Source organism: Cebidichthys violaceus, unplaced genomic scaffold (genome assembly GCF_023349555.1).
Source record: "Cebidichthys violaceus isolate CVI_PGR_0920_01 unplaced genomic scaffold, fCebVio1.0.p SCAF_3, whole genome shotgun sequence".
In the NCBI taxonomy this organism is placed as follows: Eukaryota; Metazoa; Chordata; class Actinopteri; order Perciformes; family Stichaeidae; genus Cebidichthys; species Cebidichthys violaceus.
The window spans coordinates 19933953-19957001 of record NW_027176483.1 but is presented as its reverse complement, the minus strand read 5'-3'; the positions used below and the strand labels follow the sequence as shown (position 1 = coordinate 19957001).

At 39.5% G+C, this 23049-nt stretch overlaps 1 protein-coding gene across 1 annotated transcript; it reads right to left on the bottom strand.

Annotated features, from left to right (window-relative positions):
- Window positions 1-3501: 3501 nt before the first annotated feature.
- Window positions 3502-21973, bottom strand: LOC137881115 (aminopeptidase N-like). Its single transcript, XM_068722881.1, has 21 exons — window positions 21623-21973; window positions 19834-20140; window positions 18552-18694; window positions 18157-18293; window positions 17030-17156; window positions 16179-16333; window positions 15677-15790; window positions 15442-15585; window positions 15232-15297; window positions 14743-14808; window positions 14443-14615; window positions 13975-14051; window positions 12472-12605; window positions 12306-12361; window positions 11951-12098; window positions 11729-11820; window positions 7909-8016; window positions 7618-7785; window positions 7371-7511; window positions 5478-5559; window positions 3502-4029 (listed from the first exon to the last, which is right to left on the bottom strand). The coding sequence occupies exons 1-21, from the start codon at window positions 21924-21926 to the stop codon at window positions 3880-3882; spliced, it is 2892 nt and encodes a 963-aa protein (XP_068578982.1). The 5' UTR covers window positions 21927-21973; the 3' UTR covers window positions 3502-3879.
- Window positions 21974-23049: the final 1076 nt, after the last annotated feature.

Below are 23049 nucleotides of genomic sequence, written 5' to 3'. Positions count from 1 at the left end.
GCATTAACATTTCATAACCACCTAAAAGAAAGTGGCCTTGACACACTCCACAACAAAGCTATTACCAACAGAAATACTTTTATTCTTAGCTCAATTTCACAAATCACAAATGTTCCTCTTAGGCCTTTACAGTCTGTGCAACATACAACATCCTCTGTCCTAGGACTCTCCCATCAGAAAAGGAAGAACTCCCACTTTTTACTGTGAGTTGCAATGGAGCGCCGCAGTGTGAAGGCGCGCTGTGATGTTTTTCGTCTCAGTGACGTCATGGTTGTGTCACAGTGTGCAATAAATTGTATCGATGTGTAGTCATATCGATAATCTGATATAAGTCTTCACTGTTAGAATTTGTTATCCGATCACAAATACCATATGCACACCTATGGTAGCTTTATTCTTGTAACCTTTAAAGCACAAGTAAAGAAAAGTTCTGTCTTCGAAGAGACAACAGCTCAATTGTGTGCATGAGAAGCAGGATGCCGAGGCGGGTGGTGAGGGAAAGGGAGCTGTCAGGCAACAATCAGCGGAGCTCCCACTGGGGACACTTGTAGAGGAAACCAGGAAATAAGCACACAGAGGGTTGTGATAGATGGCTGCCAAGGGATCCGTTAGGAGACAGGAACCCGAGGGTTCTTGCCAACCGAGCGCTGTCCCAGACGGTTCGCTGTTCCCTGGGGATTAGGCCGGTAATCACGGAGGCCCAGAGGCCTGGGTGGATAGGTGGAGGGCGAGGAGCAGACGTGCGTGAGTGTAGGATCTTTAACGGGTGGGAAATGTGAATGGGTCAGGATGACCTGCTATGCGGTGTGAATCAGAAGAAGAAGGTTGGGGAAGGAGACTGGTGATTAATTAGTGGTGCATGTGTATTCAGGAGCCTATAGGGACAGAGAGACAGGAACCCTGGGGTCTCTAAGGACAGATAAGTCACCCAGACCAGGGCCAAAGCAACGCTATACGGTGATGTGCATCCTGGGACAACTCTGTTTGCTTGTACTCTGTGTGATGCCAATAAACCTACGTGAAGTGAAGAAAATCCAATCTCTCTTGTGTTCTGTGGGTGTTCGCTGCTGAGTTCCTGATAGTGAAATCCTGTGGTGTCTCACCATTAGTCAGATAGCTAAACGTTATTACGTTAGCAGTAAGATATTAAGTTATTAAGACTTGAGCAAAATCAACCTGCCTTCAACGGACTGCACACATCTTAAGATGACAGATCTGAGGTATCATATAAATACAACAAATAAATAACTAGGTATGGGAACAGATATATGTGGATATGTATAGGCACATCTTTACACAAAGTATACCTGTTTAGGTGTAGTGTGCACTCATTTCAAGAAATAAACTCTTTATTTCATGGCATTAAAGATACTCTTATATTTTCTATTTGAACACAGTCCATTTAAACTGTTTTGGACTATGTTGTGTTTTTACACAGAAGGTGTTATGTATGTACTGTATATAAAATGAAGTTTGCGGGTTTGAGAGTTTACCTCCTTTGTTTTATTATCTTTTTTAGAGGGACAAAAGTTAGCACAGGAGTCCTCTGTTATATTACAATGTGGCATTGAACTACATGTGGATGGAATCACTTCTTTAAATTTGGCTACAGAACTATCAGATATCTAGTGTCGGAACTTTTGTCTAATACGGTAAACTGTAGTAAGAATTCAAAAGTTATTAGGTCATTTTCCAATAAAAGAGGGTTCTGTGGGAAGACTATTCCATTTTTTATTTATAATAATAATAATGTGATAAACACAGTACTAAGGCTATCATTATCGACATCCACTTGAATATTAAAATTACCTACAATAATTACTTTATCTGTTTTTTTACGACAAAATTTCATAAAAACAGAAAACGCACCTGGGGTGCTGTACACTATAACAAATAGAATTGACTGTAGTGATTTCCAGTTTTCAAATTAATTCATAGCACAGCCAGGTTTCAGTAAGACAAAATAAATCAATATGATTTATGTTTAATGATGATGATTAAATTAAAGAAGAAAAAAATAAAACCACTTGACATATTGGAGAGAATCAACCAAAAAGCAGAGCAAAATGGACTGCTAGATTAAAAACAGATTTTGAAAACTAGAGCAATAACGAACCTACCATACCTTTAAATAAGCTACATTTATTTAAAAAAATGTTGCAGCATGAACACGTTTCACTTGTTTGTACTTGAGAAAGAAAGAGTGGGAGTCGTCTTAGTGACACTATAAAGACAACCAATTATTTACACATTCTCCTGATGTTGCTCGACTTCTACCGGCAGTTTGTTGTAATATTCTGTTTATCTAACGTCTGTCGCCGTCCATTCTACGATATGCATCACCAAGTACAACAAGGCGGCTCCCAGTCTGATGTAAACTTTTGACATTAAACAACATCCAATGTCTACAGTCTTCAAATAGTGGTTTTGTAGAGTAGCAGAATGTTGTGTTGTTATTGTGCGATAGATTGGGAATCAGCCAGTCAATGAGTAAAAGTGCTGTAAGCCCCCTGAGGACGCAAATCAGGGACAGACTTTTGTGTTCATAGGGTTGGCTCTGCTTTGCTGCGATCCATCTAAAAGTTACATTACATCTACTTTAGCTGCAACAAAAAGATTATGCATTATGTAATTGGTTTGATTATTACAGACAGTCAGACATCTGATCTTAAACATATCCAGCTATAGCACTAGCTATGGGTCCAACGCTGTTTTCACCAGCATGATACTGATACTGTAAATGAACATGAGAATTTAATATATATGATAATACAAGCGGCACAGAATGATGACTGGATACAGGAACCATAATAAAGAAAAAATACCAAATACTCAGACTAGCAACAGAACAGTATTTTTTTTTTTATATTAAATGTGTTTATTTTTTCCATTGCCTTCAAATATGTAAAATATCAATGACGGCACTAGGTGAGAATCATTATCTTTTTTTCAAGTTGTACTTTCACATGCACAACAATGTGGACATAGGAAACTGTAAGGTGTCCAAGGTGAACATATTTACATATATCCAGTTTATAGAATTGTACATAAAGATGTTGGTTTGCTATAGTTGTACAGCAAATTACGTTTTGGATGTATTATACAAGACAAAAGCGCCATTTGCTCTGTGATCTAAAGAGCCCTTATTTGCTCTGTGATCCAAGCAGATTGTTTTGTCAAATCAAAAGGTAGAAACAGAATACAACCATTAGTTCAGGATGACTTGTGATGTTCGTGGTCATAACCAGGAAAAAATAAAGCTTTTGCAGAATCTGAACAAAACATAAAGGAACGTCTTCAATAAGAATTCAGTTTTTACCATTCATTATTTTGTGTTTGTCTCGGAGGATACAGAGGAAGGTGAAATAATAAAGAAATGCAATTTTATGTTTGTTTCAGCTGATATTAACGATGGCCAACGATTACATTATGTTTAATAATGTTATGTGTTTTTACTCTGAATGACATGGATAAATAAAATAATCACATTATGACACAATATTATTATTATTATTTTATTTCATGCAAAGTCTCCTGATACTGAGAAAGAACACATTTTGACGTGTCAAGTTACAAAACAACCCTGAATCACAAAAAAAAGGCTTTGAAAGTATGCTCAAAAAAACAACACAAACTCTTTACTGTATCATTTCAGGAGCACAATACATTTAATAATGTGATTAAAAAAGTATAAAACAAACAACAACAAAAAAAACATCCTTACCCAAGTCCTCTCTGGCTCTTTCCAAGTATGTCTACTTTCAAGGAATCATTTTCATTTAACCAAACAGGTACATCAAAGTTTCAGCAAGCAAATTTGGGTCTAGTTTATTTTGTTGAAGTCTTTAAATTGCATGTCGTACAAGTATATATACAGAGCTACAAAGCCGTATTAAACCAATTTAGAACATTGTCCTTGTTCTCTGCGAGCCATTTTATGTTGCTGATGGTTCTCTCAATGGACTGATCCACTGCCAGTGTCCCAGAGCCAAAACCGACCACACTGTTGTCTGCCTTAAACTGCTTCAGCTGTCACAAAAACACAAACACACAGGTGAGAGTTGTTCGAGGAGATGATGCAGCTTTCTGAAGTGAGTCAGCAGCAAATAACACAGGATCACACTGGTTTGTGACACGGGTCAAAAAGTGTCCTAAAACACAGACGTAGGAACAGTGTCAAATGTCTCATAGGCCAGTCTGAGTAAAGACATCACTTTAGGTACTTGGTACATGACTTGATTTAGGAACAGTTTGAAACTTCTAATATTTTTTACCATCAATTTAAAAAGGCATTAAATTGGTAATCTAGGCCTCTACATATGTGAGGCTTTACTGTGTGTTAATCTGCACCAGGGCACATACACTAGTTTAGACTTCTGTGGGGCGTTAGCAACGTAATATATGTGCCCCACCCTGGATTACAAATAGTAAATCTTCAGACTAGCAAGCCTGAAAACGAATATCACATGACAATTCACGTACACTGGGCATGCGGGTGCTGGTTTAAACAGGAAGTAGATTCTTCTACAAACTCAAATTTCGTGAAATTGAAAAGTTGAAAGTTTTATTTTTCAGACTTAGTTACAACACTGCAGGTCCTACTCTATCACTCTCTCTCTCGCACACATCAAATTGACTTTAAAATCAACACTTACACATAATAGTTTACTAGATTATGGGTCAATGAATTCGATCGACACACGTCTTTCACTCGTTTCCTCTCGGTTTCGTTGTTGTCTGTTCTCTCACTCGTAGCTCCTGGCTGAAGTCTCTGTCGTACTGGAGAGCAGTTCATTCTTTTCACATCAGAACCTAAACTTCTTCCAGCCTGGCTCCTCCACCATCGACGGGATCTCAAGCTAACAAAGGAATCCATTTTGCTACATGGACCTGTTAATGTAACTGGGCCTAGCTCAGCTCAGCACAGCATTAGCACAGTGATGTCACATGGCTCAGCAAGCCTGTTTAACATCAATTTATGTCTAAATATATTTATTGATTTAATTGAATACTATTCACTTAGATTTATTGTAATATCGTTTAATTACTTTTGATAGTAACTTTAACGTCTTTTTGATAATTTTGGTGCAGTTTTTAATCGATATCTACCGATAGTTTTATTTATATTGATTTCATTGATGTAAATAATTATCTTTTAAACCACATTTAGACTGTGTTCACACAGTTAGATATAAAAAAAAAAAATCCTAGAATTGAACCGACCCATAAAACAAAGAAAATCCACTAAAGAGTTAGAAACTGGTGACTTGAGCCTCTCAGGATTATTGGTCACATATGCTGTTATTTACATATATGCTAGTACAACATTACAAAATGTATCAGGCAGACCACAATCTCGACATTGAAACTTGAAAAATCCCTTAAAATAGAGATAAAAATGTGTTTGATTCTAGGTGAAATTGGGCCAAACCCATTTCAAAGAAACAATGTGGACAAAAAGGTAAAGAATATCTAACCTGTTGAAGCTCAAATTCAGTGGAAAAGCGCTCGGTGACTCCGTTGATGAGGTTGGAGAAGGAGAATGATCCACCACCATACCTGTGAGTCAAGACATGACAGATAATTAAGACCATTTGTATGCAAATCACAGCTTTTACAATTGGTGAAACATATTTCTCCATACTGAATTTACTTTTCCAAACTCCTCAGAAATGTTTGCAAAATGTAACTATGCAACCAAAACACTTGTTACACATCTAAGGCAACCTCCGGTTCTGAAAAGTGAAGTTAATGCTGAAGTGTCTTAAAGCTGCATAGAAGTCTATGAGAAAATGACTCTACTTCTCTCTTGATTTATTACCTCAGTAAACATTGTATACATGAGTTTATGGTCTCAATCTCTAGTTTCAAGTCTTCTTCAATACAGCATGATGTTCATTTAGTAAATTATGGTCCATTTAGAGTCAAATAGACCAAAAAGCTTAGGGTGGGGCCACCTTGATTCACAGGTTATGGCGTTGTCTGGTGTAGGAGTTGTCCGTGTTTTTGTCTTAGAACTTTTAAGGAAGTTAATTTTGGTCCCCTAAAAATGTTTTATTCAGTGTTCGGTTGCACTTAGCTACACCCTCTCGAGTCACTTCTGGTGGCAAATAGTCAATATGGCGACGATCAAAAACCAAGATGGCTATGGCCGAAAACCAGAATGTGGACGGACAAATTGCCGAACTGGAAACTTCAAAACGGCAGTCCAAAAACCAATGGGTGAATGGATTGTGCTTCCTTACAGTGTGATTTAAATTTATTATCAGAATATTTTCTTGCGGCCCAAGAGTACACCGTTTCACATAAATACAAAACATAACATTTAACCAAACAACAAAACCATATTACAAACTTATATCACATCAACAAAAAGTGAATGCTGTGCAATCAATTTCATAGCTCTCTTCTACATTTAGTATTCGACCCAGGTACACCGAAGCCTACTTACAAACTCTGATTCAGTAGTTTGACAGACTGAGGAACAAAATATTTCTTTAACCTGTTTAACCGAGCCTGTGGGATCAATCGATCTTCTGAGTGATGGTAAAAGCTAATATTCTTCAAATAGAAATCTGAAGAAATGCTGCAATATGCTTCAATGGGCATTTTTTTTGTTTGCCATTTTTGCATGGAGTAATTCCAAGTGCACCAACTGAAACAAAAGTAATTTCAGTATGATCATGTTTTTTCAGGTCAGACCCAAAAGGGCTGCCTGAGACCAAATAACTTTATCTCAATCCATAAAAAATAGATGCTTAGTTTTTGTTGTGTGTACAATTAAAATAGAGGATCTATAAACATCTAATTATAGATATTCTATAACCAAAGATAATTGGTTGTTGCACTAGTTATGTTTGTCAAAAAACACGCAAAAAAACTTACTACCACTGAAACTCCTAACTTAATTCAGCCGTAGGGAAATTACACAAGCACCCGTATTATGGTCTGTGGGGGAGGCCTGCGTGGTTTATGAGGAGTCAAGAACAAAGGTCAATCTGAGGCAGAGCTTGAATTACACTGAGTATGCTTGGTCAATAAAAGCTATCAGACAATAAACCTGAATGTAAAACTGCCTACCTGCTGTTAAAGCGATTATGTGACAATTGATCTTTTATTATGTGACTGTGCTTCAGTTGGGCATGTGAATATCAGAGGTCAAAGAGACATGTTATCTTACTCATCATTTAGCATATCCGTATTCAAAACATCCTTTTACTCAGAACCATTAAGCCTATTTTAGCGCCATTAAAATTGACACATGGCCAATTTTTTATGCTTAGCAGGCTTGACTAAAACACTGATAGCATTGATATGTTTCATGGGAACAAAGTGACGTTTGCAACTGAAAAGTACTGAGTTGTACTCACTCGTTGAAAATGTATGACCATCGAGCCCTGACAAAGTCCCACGCCAGAGACTGCCCAACCACATTGTTAGCAATGTAAACAATGGTGGAGGTGGCATCCTGCTTTCGGATCATGTCTGAATTCAGAGTGTACTCCAGATACCTAAAAGGGTAAAAGCAGAATAGAGTATATATGTGTGTACTAGTCAGTAATTGTCAGTTATACGCTGTTGTACACTGTATAACAGTCAAGCTGTCTGTGAGCAGACCTGTTGAGCAGCCAGGGTTGCTTTGTGCAGGCCAGGGCAGAGCGGAGTTTGTCAGCTTCAATAGCAATGGTGGCCTTATCAAACTGTGACCAAGCAAACTCCCACTCTTTAGCGTCACCTGCTGCAATGGCATTACAGTACACAGTGGAGCGCAGGTTGGGGTGGATCCTGAAGCAAGATGACAGTACAACATAGTTGATGGACAGAAAGAAGATCTAAAAATACGGTTAAGAATCATTAAATCAGTGACAATACAATACAATGTCACATAATGGGAGAAAATACACTCACTGGTTTTCATTAGTGTTCATCCATTGATTGAACAATGTCTTGGACAGATTTTGGCATTCCTCAAGGCCTGTCCTGCAGGCCAGGCTGATAGCATTCACCTGGTTATACCTAGAGGACGGAGAAACATTAAGGATGATGCACAGGGACAGAGTAAGGTTGAATAAGCGTTCATCAAATACAGGGAGCAAGAACACTAGTAATTGTCACAGTTCAGTCATCCAGCCATCAGTAATTTTCCATTGATCCTGCTTCTGCCCCACTCAACTTGTCAGCCACGCCCACCTTGTCAGTTCACTCCACTCACCTGTGCACACAGCTGCCTCTCATCACATGCAATCAGCCCAGCATATAGTCACCAGCTCCACACTCACTCCTTTGCCAGATTGTTCTTTGCCATGCGAGTCTTTCCAGCGTTCTCCTGCCTGTCTTCCCGGTACTGACCTCGCCTGTCCCTGATTCCCTGCTTCATCTGCCTCCTGGTTATTCGACCTAGCCTTCCGTCCCTGACCAAGAACTTTGCCTCTCCTCTCCTGATTCCTGTATGCCGGTTTCTAAACCGTTTGCCTGTCTGCCGGAGTCTAAGCAAAACGTTGAACTTTTTACCTCTGTCTTCTGAGTCCTTTGTACTGCAATTGGGTCCATACACCACCCGTTACAGTAATGGCAACACATTCTCACTCCCAACTCTTCAAATACTGAGGCTAGCTTGGTCAGTGCCTCTTGGTATAGTGCCTCTTGGTATATGGTAAGTGAAGGTTGTCTCGGGTAAGCAAAGATCTCCTTGGAGAAATGCTACGCTGGTCAGAATAGAGAAAAGAGAGTGTCGGAAAGCTGAACGCAGGTGGCGAAAAACAAATCTCCAGGTTCACTGTGACATCTATAAAGAGAGACTTCGCAATTATAATTTGGAACTTAGAAATGCAAGGCAGTCCTTCTTCTCTGACATCATAACTAAAAACAATAACAATACACGCGCCTTATTTGCTACCGTCGACAGGCTAACACACCCTCCAGTGTCAGTAGCTGCTGAGCTCCAATCCACCTGGGCATGCAATCAATTTACCTCATTTTTTACTGACAAAATTCAGAAAATTAGACAAGCAGTCAGTGCCTCCACACCAACCACAGGATATGTGTTGTCCCCATCTCTGAATAACATCCATTCAAATATCATGACACAATTTCATTCAATCGACCTTAGAAGCCTAGAAGACATTATTCAACATCTGAAGTCATCCTCCTGCTGCTTGGATATTTTACCAACACACTTTTTCAAAAATATTTCGAGCGACATCCACTTGAACACAGACAATGGCAGAATTTCAGTCTTAGTATTATTGGATCTCAGTGCTGCATTCGACACGGTCGACCATGACATACTACTAGAAAGACTAAAAATCTGGGTGGGACTCTCTGGCACAGCACTCAACTGGTTTGAATCCTACTTGAAGGACAGAGAATACTTTGTGTCTGTAGCTAATTACACATCAGAGCTGACAAAAATGACATGTGGTGTTCCCCAAGGTTCAATACTGGGGCCTCTTCTGTTCAACATCTACATGCTTCCACTAGCTCAGATTATGGAAAACAACAAAGTGTGTTATCATAATTATGCAGACGACACACAAATCTACATAACTATATCAGCAGGAGACTATAATCCCATACAGGGACTGGCTAAATGCATTGAACAAATCAACAACTGGATGTGCCAGAATTTTCTTCAATTAAACAAAGATAAAACAGAAGTAATTGTTTTTGGTACCAAGGATGAACGATTGAAAGTCAGCGCTCAGCTTCAATGACTGATGTTAAAAACCACAAACAAAGTCAGAAACCTAGGTGTAGTTATGGATTCAGACCTCAACCTGAACAGCCACATCAAGACAATCACAAAATCAGCTACTATCACCTGAAGAGTATATCAAGGATTATGTCTCAACAGGATTTAGAAAAACTTGTCCATACATTTATCTTCAGTAGACTGGACTACTGTAATGGTGTGTTCACAGGTCTCTGTAAAAAGTCAATCAGAAAGCTGCAGCTGATTCAGAACACTGCAGCTCAAGTCCTCACTAAGACCAAGAAAGTGGATCACATCACTCCAGTTCTGAGGTCTTTGCACTAGCTTCCTGTCCAACAAAGAATTGACTTTAAAATCCTGCTGTTGGTTTATAAAGCACTGAATGGTTTAGGGCCAAAATACATCTCTGATCTGCTGCTACCTTATGAACCATCCCGACTCCTCAGGTGGTCTGGGACCGGTCTACTTTCTGTTCCCAGAGTCAGAACTAAACACGGAGAAGCAGCGTTCAGTTTTTCTGCTCCACATATCTGGAATAAAGTCCCAGAAAGCTGCAGGTCTGCAGAGACCCTCAGCTCCTTTAGATCTAGACTGAAGACTTTTCTGTTTGCTGCTGCCTTTGATTGAACCACATTCAAGGATTTTAATCAATTTCTGCATTTTACTACTGTATTTTATTTCTTAAACTGCACTGCACTGTTTTTAGCTTTTTAGTGTTTTAATGACTGTTTTTAATGTTTCTTAATTGTTTTTAAATCTCCTTTTCTTTTGCATTATGTTTTGATGCTTTTAATGGTTTTATGTGAAGCACTTTGAATTGCCTTGTTGAAATGTGCTATACAAATAAACTTGCCTTGCCTTGGTATTGGAGATCAAAGCACTAGGTACCCCTCTCATGTAAATTTTCAACATGACGGCATGTCAATATACGTTAGTTACATGTATAGTGTCCTTTATAAATAAACTTCCATCTTAACAGGAAGTTAGGTCTAGGCAACAAAGCAACTTAGTTTGGTTTAGGAAAAGGCTGTGTCTAACAACTAACGTCACTACCAAGTGAATAAAGACTCACGTCACTACCAAGTGAATAAAGACTCACGTCACTATAAAATGATGAAAGACTTATGTCACTACCAAGTGACTAAAGACTCACGTCACTACCAAGTGACTAAAAACTCACGTCACTACCAAGTGACTAAAGACTCACGTCACTACCAAGTGACTAAAGACTCACGTCACTACCAAGTGAATAAAGACTCACGTCACTACCAAGTGACTAAAAACTCACGTCACTACCAAGTGACTAAAAACTCACGTCACTACCAAGTGACTAAAGACTCACGTCACTACCAAGTGACTAAAGACTCACGTCACTACCAAGTGACTAAAGACTCACGTCACTACCAAGTGACTAAAAACTCACGTCACTACCAAGTGACTAAAAACTCACGTCACTACCAAGTGACTAAAGACTCACGTCACTACCAAGTGACTAAAAACTCACGTCACTACCAAGTGACTAAAGACTCACATCACTACCAAGTGACTAAAAACTCACATCACTACCAAGTGACTAAAGACTCACGTCACTATCAAATGATGAAAGACTTATGTCACTGCCAAGTGACTAAAGACTCACGTCACTATTAAATGATGAAAGACTCATGTCACTACCAAGGGACTAAAGACTCACGTCACTAACAAGTACTCACGTTACTACCAAGTGACTAAAGACTCACGTCACTACCAAGTGGCTAACAACTCACGTCACTACCAAGTGACTAACGATTCACATCCCTTCCAGGTGACTAATGATTCACATCCCTTCCAGGTGACTAATGATTCACATCCCTTCCAGGTGACTCAAGAGCTGGAGATCTTCAATGTTGCTGCAATCTCTAACGCTATTCTTTAATGTTTAACTTGTTAGTTTGCAAATGTCATATTTTGTTATTGCCTCTCTTAAAAAGTATGATCTCCGGAACAGTAAATGCCCATGTGTTTTCCAATACTCACTGGTCCATGTGTCCATCAGGTACTTTGCTCCAGTCGAGAGTTATGTTCTTGTAGTATTCAAACAGAGGGGTGACCTGTTTCCTCAGATAATTCTAAAAAAAAAGCAAGACAGAGCTAAGGAAATTTTATAATTCAATGAAGATTGGAATCTTAGAAGTAATAAATTTGTGTTTTTGCTCTTTTGATTTGTATGCTGATATGCTAGGCTGAAAGGAAGCACACCTGCATGGGACCATAAACCTCGCTGCGGTCAAACATAAGGTAGAAGAAGTCCAGGTTATTCAGGGCTGACTCCCAGGGCATATAGTCTCTCTCCTTGTTCAGGTACTGGGTGGTCTGAAGGGCCAGTACTGTAGAGATGATCTTTGCTCTTTTGGGGTTACAAAATTGTGAAAATGAACGGGATATCCAAAATTGACGTGGTGTTAAATGGTGTTGTTGCTTGGACCAAGTCTTTCTGCTTTACTGAAGGTAACAAAGAATTTAGATGAATTTGTTCTACATCTCAGTACTGCAGATTATCACTCTTAATTACCGACACCATCTATATGTATTCTCATATAATAACAGGACTTACCTGGCTAGGTTGAAGGCATCATCCACCAACTGAGCTCTGTTGATAACTGGAATAAGCTTGAAAAACAAGAGCATTATCCCTGTCACTACTATTACAACTCAGATCAAGAATCATGTTCATAGGAAAGCAAAGATCACACATTTTTCTAAGTTAACCAAAAATATACCTCATGATTGGTACTCAGATTATCTATGAGTCTTTTCCAGTTTTCCGGGTCATAGTTGACTCTGTAGTAACCCACCACGTCGAGGTTGGCCAAAACCCAGTCAGCCCCTGATGTCTTCATCTCATTAATTGTGGCTAGAGAAGAAAAAGTGGTTGGAGTCATTATCGTTGTTGGCACTTAGCACTCAAATTGGTGGCTAAGTATCCAAATTGAATAACCCAGATCACCCTCTCTCATTTCCTGGTCTAATGTGACCTGCTCTGAGGGACTAATTTTCCTATTAACCCTAACCCTTTTCTAATCTGGAACATTATCATACGCACATCACCATCACGTTTACTTAGTCTTGCACTCATTCATTTACCTCTCTCCTGTACTTTGTCCTCTCCTCTCCAAATTAAACCACAAAAATCCACTTCTGCAGATTCATTCTCCATCTCATATTAATGTCTTACTTTGGGGGCACACAGGTTCTGGTCCAGGCTCTTGTTATCTAGACTGCTGTAATTTGCAGGTGTACCCTACTACACTGCTCCTGCACACCCTGCACTGGCTACCAGTGACTGTTTGAATCCAATTCAAGATGCTGGTACTTGCTCACCATGCTGTAAGTTGCTCAGGCACATTCTACATACAGGTGTCAATCCATATACCCCAGTCCGTCAACTACACCCTGCTACTGCTGATCCTGACTGTAACTATTTTTTCTTAATCTTGTATTGCTTCTAAATGTAGCACTTGACATTCAGCTTGTTTGACAAAGTTGATGTACTTGCATGATTCTCTCATTTTTGGGTTGTATCCACATAGGTGAATGCAATTCTTGTAAGGCATTTTGGATAAAACCGTCAGCTTAATAAAGGGAGTACTTTATTTTTCTACATTCAGTAGTTGTGGATAGCGATGGGGCTGCCAGTCGGCGCTCCAAGCAGTTAGGAGTTCAATGCCTTGCTCAAGAGCACCTCGACAGTGCCCCTTGGCTTGCTGAAGTCCCAACAGACGGTTTAAGATTAAAAGCTTCAGAGTATATTGCTGCACCTTACAGTCAATACTACACTTTGTTTTGAATGTTATTTCTGCATCTGCATTATAAAAACATATTTGTTAGATTCATAGCTACAATACAGTTATGAAAAATAACTGTAGGGTTTTTCCTCATCTTCTGTATGTGTTTAAAGTTTGTTTTTCTTGTTAGGCTTGGTTAGGTTATGTAGGTAGTTCTTTTTATGGATTTACAACACCCTATTCTCTGTCTGGTGCTTAGTGTTATGTTTCTACTGCTGCATTGCAATATTTTGACTGATAGTTGAATCAGTCAAATAGAGAAACAGGTGTTTCTAAAGTCCTTAAATCTGACTTGTCTTGACCATCAACTAAGGCCTGCAGTTACTTTTACATTTATTGGTAAAAATGTTTTTTTTTTTCCCCACTTACTGTCAGTCGAAATTGATTCATTTGTCAGCACAAAAGCACCATGTTATTGTTGGTGTCTGTACATCTTACCTGATTTAGTATTCAGCCATTGCGGATTCTGGATATCTCCAGTTTTCATCCACTTGATTGGAACAATCCATTCATAGCTGTAGGACAAACAACTGTTTCGTTTCATCTGCATATAGATTATTCTTAAAAAAAAAATTCTTTGGCTTTCAAAAACTGGACTCTATCACTTCTATCATATTGATATTACAATGAAAAATTATTAGGAATTTATGAGTAGAAAAAAAGTCTTAGTTGCATAATTTTTAGTGACAATACTAGAATTTATAATAGTATTGAAGATAGTAGTACTAATATACATTTAGTGGTAATGCCAGTTTAGTAATATAAGCAGGAGTAGCAGCAAAGTATAGCAAATTGAGTTGTCCTGTACTGTAGATGTAATGATATATAGCAGCAAGGCAAATACAAGAAATACCTAATTCATTTGTCAAGTGGAAGGGAAGTATGAAAGAAAGGCAGTGTACATACTTGAAGGGAGATACAGCAGTGACTTCCGAGTCTGGATCCAAGAGAAAGTGCTCCTGGGACACAACCCCAGTCATGGTATTTATGGTAACCACAGGAAAGCCCATTTGCAGCACCCATGTGTTCATGATATTGTGGACAGTGTCAGGAAGTTGAGTGCCATTAGCAATAACAGCCTGTGGAAGCAGACAAACAAAGAAAAAAATGAAGTAACAGCCTGAAGGTTTGCAGGTACTTGAGATCCTTTTGGTTAACACATTAGCTTAATGTTCAAAACTTGATAGTCTATAGCGATGAACATGCCGACTGCAGATGATTCCATAGGTCTGTGTAGACTGCATTCCCAAACGCAAATTCACCCAGGTAGGTCTGCAGGTTGGACAGAGAAAATTAGTTATGTTGTTTCACCTGAAAGCTTTGCTGCTCACACAGCATTTAAAAATTATATATTTTTTTCATTCAGATAATAATCCATTTGAGGTGAGTTGTTTGAATTACAATTACTGACAGATTGATGGTTATGTTTTCAAGCCACGTTTGAAGAAAATCATCTCAATGACTGGGCTGGACCGTGGTGGTAATAACTTGCTTTTTTCAATTTTTTTCAAAGTTATCAGATGCACACTACCATGTTTCTAATAGAAAATTAATTTGTCAAGACCGTGTCTACTCAAACCCTGTCAAGGTAACAGATTCTTTACTGTGTCAAACAAAAAGGGGAATATGCTTCACAGTAGCATGAGGGAATTTTTCAGGTAAATATTGGATTGTATGTCTCCATGAAGTCAATACCCGTAGTCCCATTGTGAAGACTTCTTCAGTTAGGAAGTCCGACAACATCCTCAGAACAGATGCTCCCTGAGAATGAGCAAACACATTTCAAATGCCTTTAGACATCATTGAAAGAAAAGAGAACATAGATTTATCTATGGTTATCTATGAGATGAATTAAATGCATGTTAGGATCAGAGATGGACAGCTGGCTCGAGTGTATGACGTTACCTTGCTGTATGAAATAGCATCGAACAGCTCACTGATCTGTGCAGGCTTCTGGATGTCCTCTTCTCTAGAGGACAGGGGGTGAGAAGAGGCCAGAGCATCGACGGCAAACACCCTGTGGACGTCACTGAGCACGATGAGGTCTTTCTATTATGAGACAAATAAGACAGTAAGGCCAAGACTCCACCAATCAATGTCACCATTCTTGAGGCCATGAGGTGGGAAGGAAATATCTTACAATATTCCAGTCGGGTTCAGCCTCGTTTGCTCCCAGGTACTCAACATAGGATGCAAAGCCTTCATTCAGCCACAAGTCATTCCACCACCTCAGGGTCACCAGATTACCAAACCACTAAAGGGACAGCAAAGAGAAAAGGTGTGAATGCCATGCCAAGAAAGAACTGAAGATAAACTAGACATGGGTTCCCAGACCTGTAGACTTGTGAGTTGGACTGAGTGTTATGTTATAATCCAAAAAATGAAGTTTTGTCTGGTGAGTTGGCTGACTAAATCAGAGTTACTGACTATTTGATTGGGATGTTCTCATGCCACGTTTGAAGAAAATCATTCCAACGAATGGCAGATGGCAGTGCTGGTTGTAATTCCTTTATAGCTTGCCTTTTCTGAATTCAGCTTAGGCTATTTTGCTAATTGAGAATCAATTTGTCAAGAACTGGATCTGTTATGCAAGATTCAATAGACATTGTAAAGTGATGCAGTTTCCAGTGTTAAATGCAAACCATGTGAGCCAGTTCATGAGCGATGATGGTCGCAATCCTTTGCTTGTTGGAGTTGGAGGAGAACTGTTCATCGTAGAGCAGTGCTGTCTCTCTGTATGTGATCAGACCCCAGTTCTCCATGGCTCCAGCATTAAAGTCTGGTAGAGCTATCTGATCTGCATTGAACAAGATATTATTAGTGGTTGATTACCTGTGGAGTTAATGCTTTTAAGTTGACTAAGTAAGTTCTAACTGCACATCTGGAGGGAGGATTTGCCAGAATTAGAAATGTGTAACAATGTAACAAAATTAGGGAATGTACTGTATGAGTTGGACAACAAAGATTGGATGACAAAAGATTACAACTGTCATGAAAGACTGTATAACATTCAAGTTATCAAGTGATATCTCTTAATAATTGATACTGTATGTAATCTTCTCAGATCTTCTTGCCAAAGTCTTAAATGTCAAAACTGAAAGGCACAATCACCCTTGAAATAAGCACATACGTCTTGCGTTGATGACAAAAGAACAGATGAAGCAATAGCATTTTATATGGTGTTCAGAATGACTGGCACTGCTGTTTTATTGGAAGTGGCAGCCAATGGTTACAAAAAGAGGTTTTTGAGGTTGACTACAAAAACGCACACAAACGATACTAAACGTGATCGCAAGAATTACTGACCACTGAGGAAGTGGTACAGTTAAATCGTATCTGGATTAGATGTCACATTAATGAATACCTTGGTAGGTGTACTGTGCGTACGTAATACAGCAAAAACTAAAAATGGTCCAGGAAACGATTTAACAAAGGTACATAAAAAAAGAGGATATTGATCATTTCCTGATATCATCATGTGTGGTGGACTTACCGGACTTTGGCAGAGGGTAGCTGGAATTGTAATACTTCTCAAAGAACTTAAGGATGGGTCCAGTTTTGTTAAGGGCATACTCTCCTTGACCAGCAGCAATAGCAGGCTTCCTGGCGAAGATGCGAATCTAAAACCACATCACATAATACGTACAATAAAACATATTACCCAGTCTCATTATGCACATTGTCGTTAGTTTGAATGTACCTGTCACATCATTGATTGCATAAGATCAACGATACTATCTGACTGAGGCCCCTGTCTGCAAGGTCTTCAACTCCCAACTGTGAAACATTTTTGGTAGATTCAGGGAGAAGCTGGGGTTATGGAATCCGAATGCGCCAAGCGGCTGCTAGGAGATGTGGTCGGAAGGTTGTTGGTGCCTGCTGTGGCGGCAACCTAAGAACCTGATAGTAGACACCAGTGGTGAAGAAGGCCATCAAGCTAATGAAAGTGACCTTTCGGGCTTGGCTGGCCCCTGGGTCTCCTGAAGCAAAAGACGTACTGGTTTGCCAGAGGGGCTGCAACTGCAGCAGTGGCCAAAGCAAAAACCCGGGTGTGGGAGGAGTCTGGGGAGACTATGAGGAAGGACTTTTGGTTGGCCTCATGGAAATTCTGGCAAACTATAAGCCGACTCAGAATGGGAGAACTGCAGACCCGGACAGGGGACATTTTTGGGTTGTGGAAAGCACTTTGAGGAACTCCTGACCCCAAACAATAATGTCCAGAGCTTTGAACCTGAAATGCTGAATGCTCTGGACATTGTTGCATTCTTTTGGTTGAAAAGCCTCTTCATTGTCACATGGAGGTCTGGTACAGTGCCTGTCAAGTAGGAGACTGGGGGTGAGGTTCCCATTTTTAAAAAAGGTAGGCTGGAGAGTTGCTGCAATTATCCGGGTATTACACTGCTCATGTTACTAATTAATGGAGACCAACTATTAGGGTGCAACAAATACAATTTATTTTCCAGTGGCATAAAAAATCTCTTAGCAACATCTGGAATCTTGGTGGTCTATTGAGAACAAACATTTTAAATCGATAATTATCTAAACCGATATTGTTGTGGTATTGTGCAGATCACGCAGAACATGATCAATTAGGTCAAATTTAAAGTTAAAGTCACTTACCAAAACTCCATCAATGGTATTATTGATGAAGGTAAAGTCACTGACAATGAACGCCAACAGGTAGGTGGACATTTTCTCAGTTGGCTCAAAGGTTGTCTTGTGCACATTGTGACCCTCAGTGACGACATTGCTTAATTCTGTAGAAGAGAAATTAAATTGAATAGGCCAAAATATTTATTACTTTATTCATTTTTAATCACTTATACTTAGTTTGAATTTCTTTTTTCCTATAACATGTCACTATAATACACCCTGCTGTCCACAGTCTTAGACAACCCTAAAATTGATGTTACATCCACAAACAAAAGGACCAGCGTCCTCCTCATATATTCCATTGATTTTGTCAGAAATTGTTAAAATTATCCTTTTCCAATAACTATTGCAGTGCAACTTACCTTTCACCTCGCCATTGGACAAGGCTACAGTTCCTTGGTCGTGGAGCAACGTGATGTAGAAAATAGCTTTCATAGCTGGCTCGTCAAAACAGGGGAAAGCCTTCCTGGCATCTGTTGGCTGCATCTGAGTAGTAGCAACAACCCTGACAGGAGATAAACAAATGAAAGTTGATGTTTAAAGAAACAAACCAACATCCAAATGAAGCTCCAGCTTCATTCAGAAAGACAATACTCTTGCATGCCTAAGCCCATAGTTTATTTCTCATACATCTGCAAATCACTTCTCGCTCATGCTCACTTATAATTTCATTGTTCGGAGCTGTCAATTATGATATCAGCTGTTTAGATCAGCTGGTCTCCTCTATCCAATAGCACAACGAAACAATTCAATCATTAGCCTATCATCTTGTTGCTGTCTCTTTTTAAATATGATTGTCTCTCTATCTTCAGCACTGTTGGGACCATGTGGTCTGAAATGGGCCTTCAGGATAGTCAGCAGCCTGATTTCAGTTAAGATTCACACCAACCCCAATGGGACGTTAAGTCCCGCCTACGTGTGAATATTCTTCCAAAACTCAACACCGAAAGCTCATTGGATGAGGGCCATAGGCACCGCAGTGGATATCCTGTCCTATACGGCCTGACGTCACAGTATCTATAAAAACCAGCGTCACCACCAACTCATCGCCATCCCAGTGGGGCATGTGCCATTAGCCCAGCCCAATTTTACACCCTGGCTTGATTTGGCGTTGTAATTCCATTGCAAGATGGCCTCCTGTTGGTGTATTCTACTTATTCATTAATTCGTTATTCCTTGCGTTGTTCTCGATAACTACTATTCATAGCTTTCTGCCAATTCCTCACATCTGTCGTACTCTGGTAAGTGGGTCACTGTCAATGCTTCATGGTCTCCAGGCAACCTCATACACTGCTTCATGGTCTAATTTGCTTCATACTGTTGTCCTATTCTGTGTTGGATGTTGCTATTTGACCCTGTCTTGGCTAGACCTCACCGTGGAGCTGTGTCTTCCTAGTTAATTAAAGGTTATTTATATATTGCATTTCAATTTATTCCTCTACGACTGCTGGGTCGGGCTATAATCAGTCTGAACCCAACATAAATGGATGAAGTAAGTTCTAATATGACTCCAGATACTTGACAGGCAATCAAATATTTTGCGTGAGAACTTCTTATAGGTCATTGCTGGTTAGTGCATGTTCTGAAACCTCTCAGTCTCACATTTGCCCAAGTCATGAGTATCATCTGACACCAAATACATACTTTTTTACGCCATCCTCCATGTATTCGCTTCTATAGAAGCCTCCCAGGTCATCAGCCAGCTCTCCGGTGAATTTAGTGGAGAGGAGGTACCTGTGGCCGTTAGTCATTTTACCATCCAGCTGTAGGACCAGGTACTGAGTCACATTCTGGAGCCAGGAGAACTTGATTGAGGGAGCTTTGACCCCACTATTGACAGATGTGAGCATCGCCAAGTGGCCAGTCTCGAATTTGGTGTAGTTCAGCTTGTTGGAGTGGATGAGAATCAGGTCGGTGTCCTCAGCACACTGAAACTCCACACTTGACTCACCTAAAACAACACAAAATAATGTTAACTGTGATCAGCAGTAGTAAGAAGCCAAACTCAAATTCAAATTTTCAAGTTGGAAATTGGAAAATCAGAATCCAAGCTTTCATTTCTTGATACCGTCTTTGTGCGCAAGTTGGATCACTTTGAAGAGTGGTTTCCAACCTTTTCAGCCTTGTGACTCATCAAAACAAAGCAATGCCCACTCGGGAACCCTCAGCACTAGTTGCATGTAAGTGAGTTGGTTATGAGTTGTTTTATTTGAAAAGGCATTCAAATCTCAAAGAGGTAAAAGATATCCAGTAATTTACAAAGAACAAAACAAAGAGAAATGTTTTAAATGCTTTTTTATCCTGTTGATTCTGCTTCCCCTCAGCTCTATCTTGCAACCACGTGTGGGGGTCCTAGCCTCCAAGTTCAGAAACAATGACCCCTGCATATCAAATCAGAATAAAGCTGTTGTCACTTTCCAGTGAAAACCATCTCCAAATATGCTGATTTTGACTGTTTTTGAAGGTTTCCTTTTTGGGTTGAGACAATTCTTCTACTTCTTGAGTTAAATAAACTATTGAAAACCCCTAACAAAAATGACACATTGATGTTTTGGAAATGTTTTACAGGACAGCAACACTATGCAATATATATATATATATATATATATATATATACACATACACACACACACACACACACATACTAAATGACCACACAATGTAATCCACTGCTCTTTCTAAGATCAAGATTGAACCGTCAAGCTGAAAGGGAATTTTGTATTCTATGCTTTCCTTTTAAAACATTGAGAGAAGCAGGGTCTAAATATGTTGTTAAAAGTGGTATGAAACAACCTTGAACCAATCTCTTTGTCTTTCTATTCTTCCAACCACTTAACTTTACATCTCAACATGTAAATAGCTGACATACAAGGTGCCACCTGCACATCTGATTCTAATCATTCACTAGTAAAGCCGGGGATCAAACCGCAGATCTTCTGATTATAAGATAAGATAAGATAATCCTTTATTAGTCCCGCAGTGGGGAAATTTACAATTTAATATGTAAGAGGACCGGCTCTACCTGCCGAGCCACAGTGGTCCATCGGTCTTTATTGCCATCCCTTTTCCACTCAAAGCAATGCCTTCAAACTCCTACTGGTTTGTATCCTTGCTGACTGAGGAGGGTGAATCTAGACCAACTAATTTGTGTAAAGAAAGTGATCTCGCTTCAGAGGAACTGAGTGGAAGGCTCAGGGTAGAAGTACTACCCTGAGCGTTCCACTTAGCACTTATTGTATTTGTACTACTTTGTTTCTGCACTGTACCTTTGCTCTGGTTTATGCTCCTGGATGCTTGTTTAAGAAAGGAGATGCACTTATGACTTCTGGTGACTAGTAGTTCTCTTGAATACCTATGTTGAATACACTTCTTGTAAGTCGCTTTGGATAAAAGCGTCTGCTAAATGACTGTAATGTAATGTAAAAAACCTTACCAGTAAAGATGTAGAGTCCAGTTGTCGCATTTACGGTCAGACGTGGCCACAAGGTGACATGGTAGTGGTCCGGCACCAGGCTCTTAGGCAGACGATACTTGTCCCAAGGTTCATTGGACGGGGACGGGGTGACGGGGGGGTTGGTTGTTGTTGTTCCTCCATCCGTTGGAGAGACCTCATTATTATTTTTTGCCTTTTCCTGCGAGTAAACAACAGATAGAGCAATGATCGTAGCCAGGGCCCCTGCACACAGGATGATAGCCACTATCCCAACAGCTTTACTGATATAGAAACCTTTCCCCATGGTGTCTGCCTGTATTGGAGCCCCACACTGTCACAGTTCATGTAAGGGTGGAAGGTGTAACTCTTATATGTAGCCATGGGTAGCATCTCCCCTCCCATTCACTCAACCAGGTGATACATTAACAGAGGGATTGTAAATATCAGCCTCACCATGTCGTGACAAAATTGGTTCTGTCAGATATCTTGACACTGATAATTACTGAATTTGACTAAGAATAAAAAGCTCAGAAATGCAAGTGTATAAGCAAAGATAAGCTTTTCAGAGGAAGAACTACAGAGTTTTTAAAGAATATCTCTTCACGTGTTCATGTAGTTCTTCTAAAATGCACTTTCTGCAATAGTTTGACATTTTGGGAAATACAGTTAGCCGAGAGTTAAACAAGGAAATGAATATTACTCTCATGCCTGTATGTAAAATATGTAGCTGGCGCCAGCAGCGGTCAGCTTAGCTTAGCACCAAGACTGGAAATAGGTGGAAGATGGGGCAACTGATCAGAGTGGGGAGTTACTAGTTGCTATGTATCAGTTAGTGTTGACTTTCAACTATTATTATTATTATTATTATCGTTGTTTACCTTTATTTAACCAGAGGAGTCAGTTGAGAACCAGTTCTCATTTACAGTGATGACCTGGCGAAAAAGGCAGCAACAGGAGGCAAGTCCAACTTATGATCAGCTGCTGATCTCTATGACAAATAAATACTGGTTAAATAATTGCGTCGTTTCTAGCTCAAAGATTGTCTTGTTTTTCATTTTTCTTAGAATTATAATAATAATGTTCCCTTCATCCTCCGTAACTATATTGGATAACCCGGATCATCCTCTGATCCAGGTGTTGGAGAAAGTTGCTGCTGGTTGATCTTTGCACTACAGTTTTTTATCTAATTGAACACTATTCTATTTAATTGTATATACTGTGCATTTTTGTTATTTTATCTTTTTATATTCTTAGATACAAATTTCCCCCTGGGGATGAATAAAGTATATTTCTATCTATCTATATATCTAATCTCAAAGTGTTTATCTCATGTTCCATTCCGTAGTTAGGCTTTAACAGAGAGGCAGTTTTCCATAATCCTACCACTTTATGAATGTCGTTTTATGGTCACATAGCTATAAAGCTTT

What these genes read in the sequence shown, in the direction of transcription:
- LOC137881115 (XM_068722881.1), bottom strand. Translation starts at nt 21,926, where the DNA reads ATGGGGAAAGGTTTCTATATCAGTAAAGCTGTTGGGATAGTGGCTATC. An exon ending in ATCTGAGTACCAATCATGAG is followed by an intron (nt 12,362 to 12,471) that starts GTATATTTTTGG and finishes TTGTTTTTCAAG; the next exon opens with CTTATTCCAGTTATCAACAG. An exon ending in TGGTCATACATTTTCAACGA is followed by an intron (nt 5,560 to 7,370) that starts GTGAGTACAACT and finishes CTTGACTCACAG; the next exon opens with GTATGGTGGTGGATCATTCT.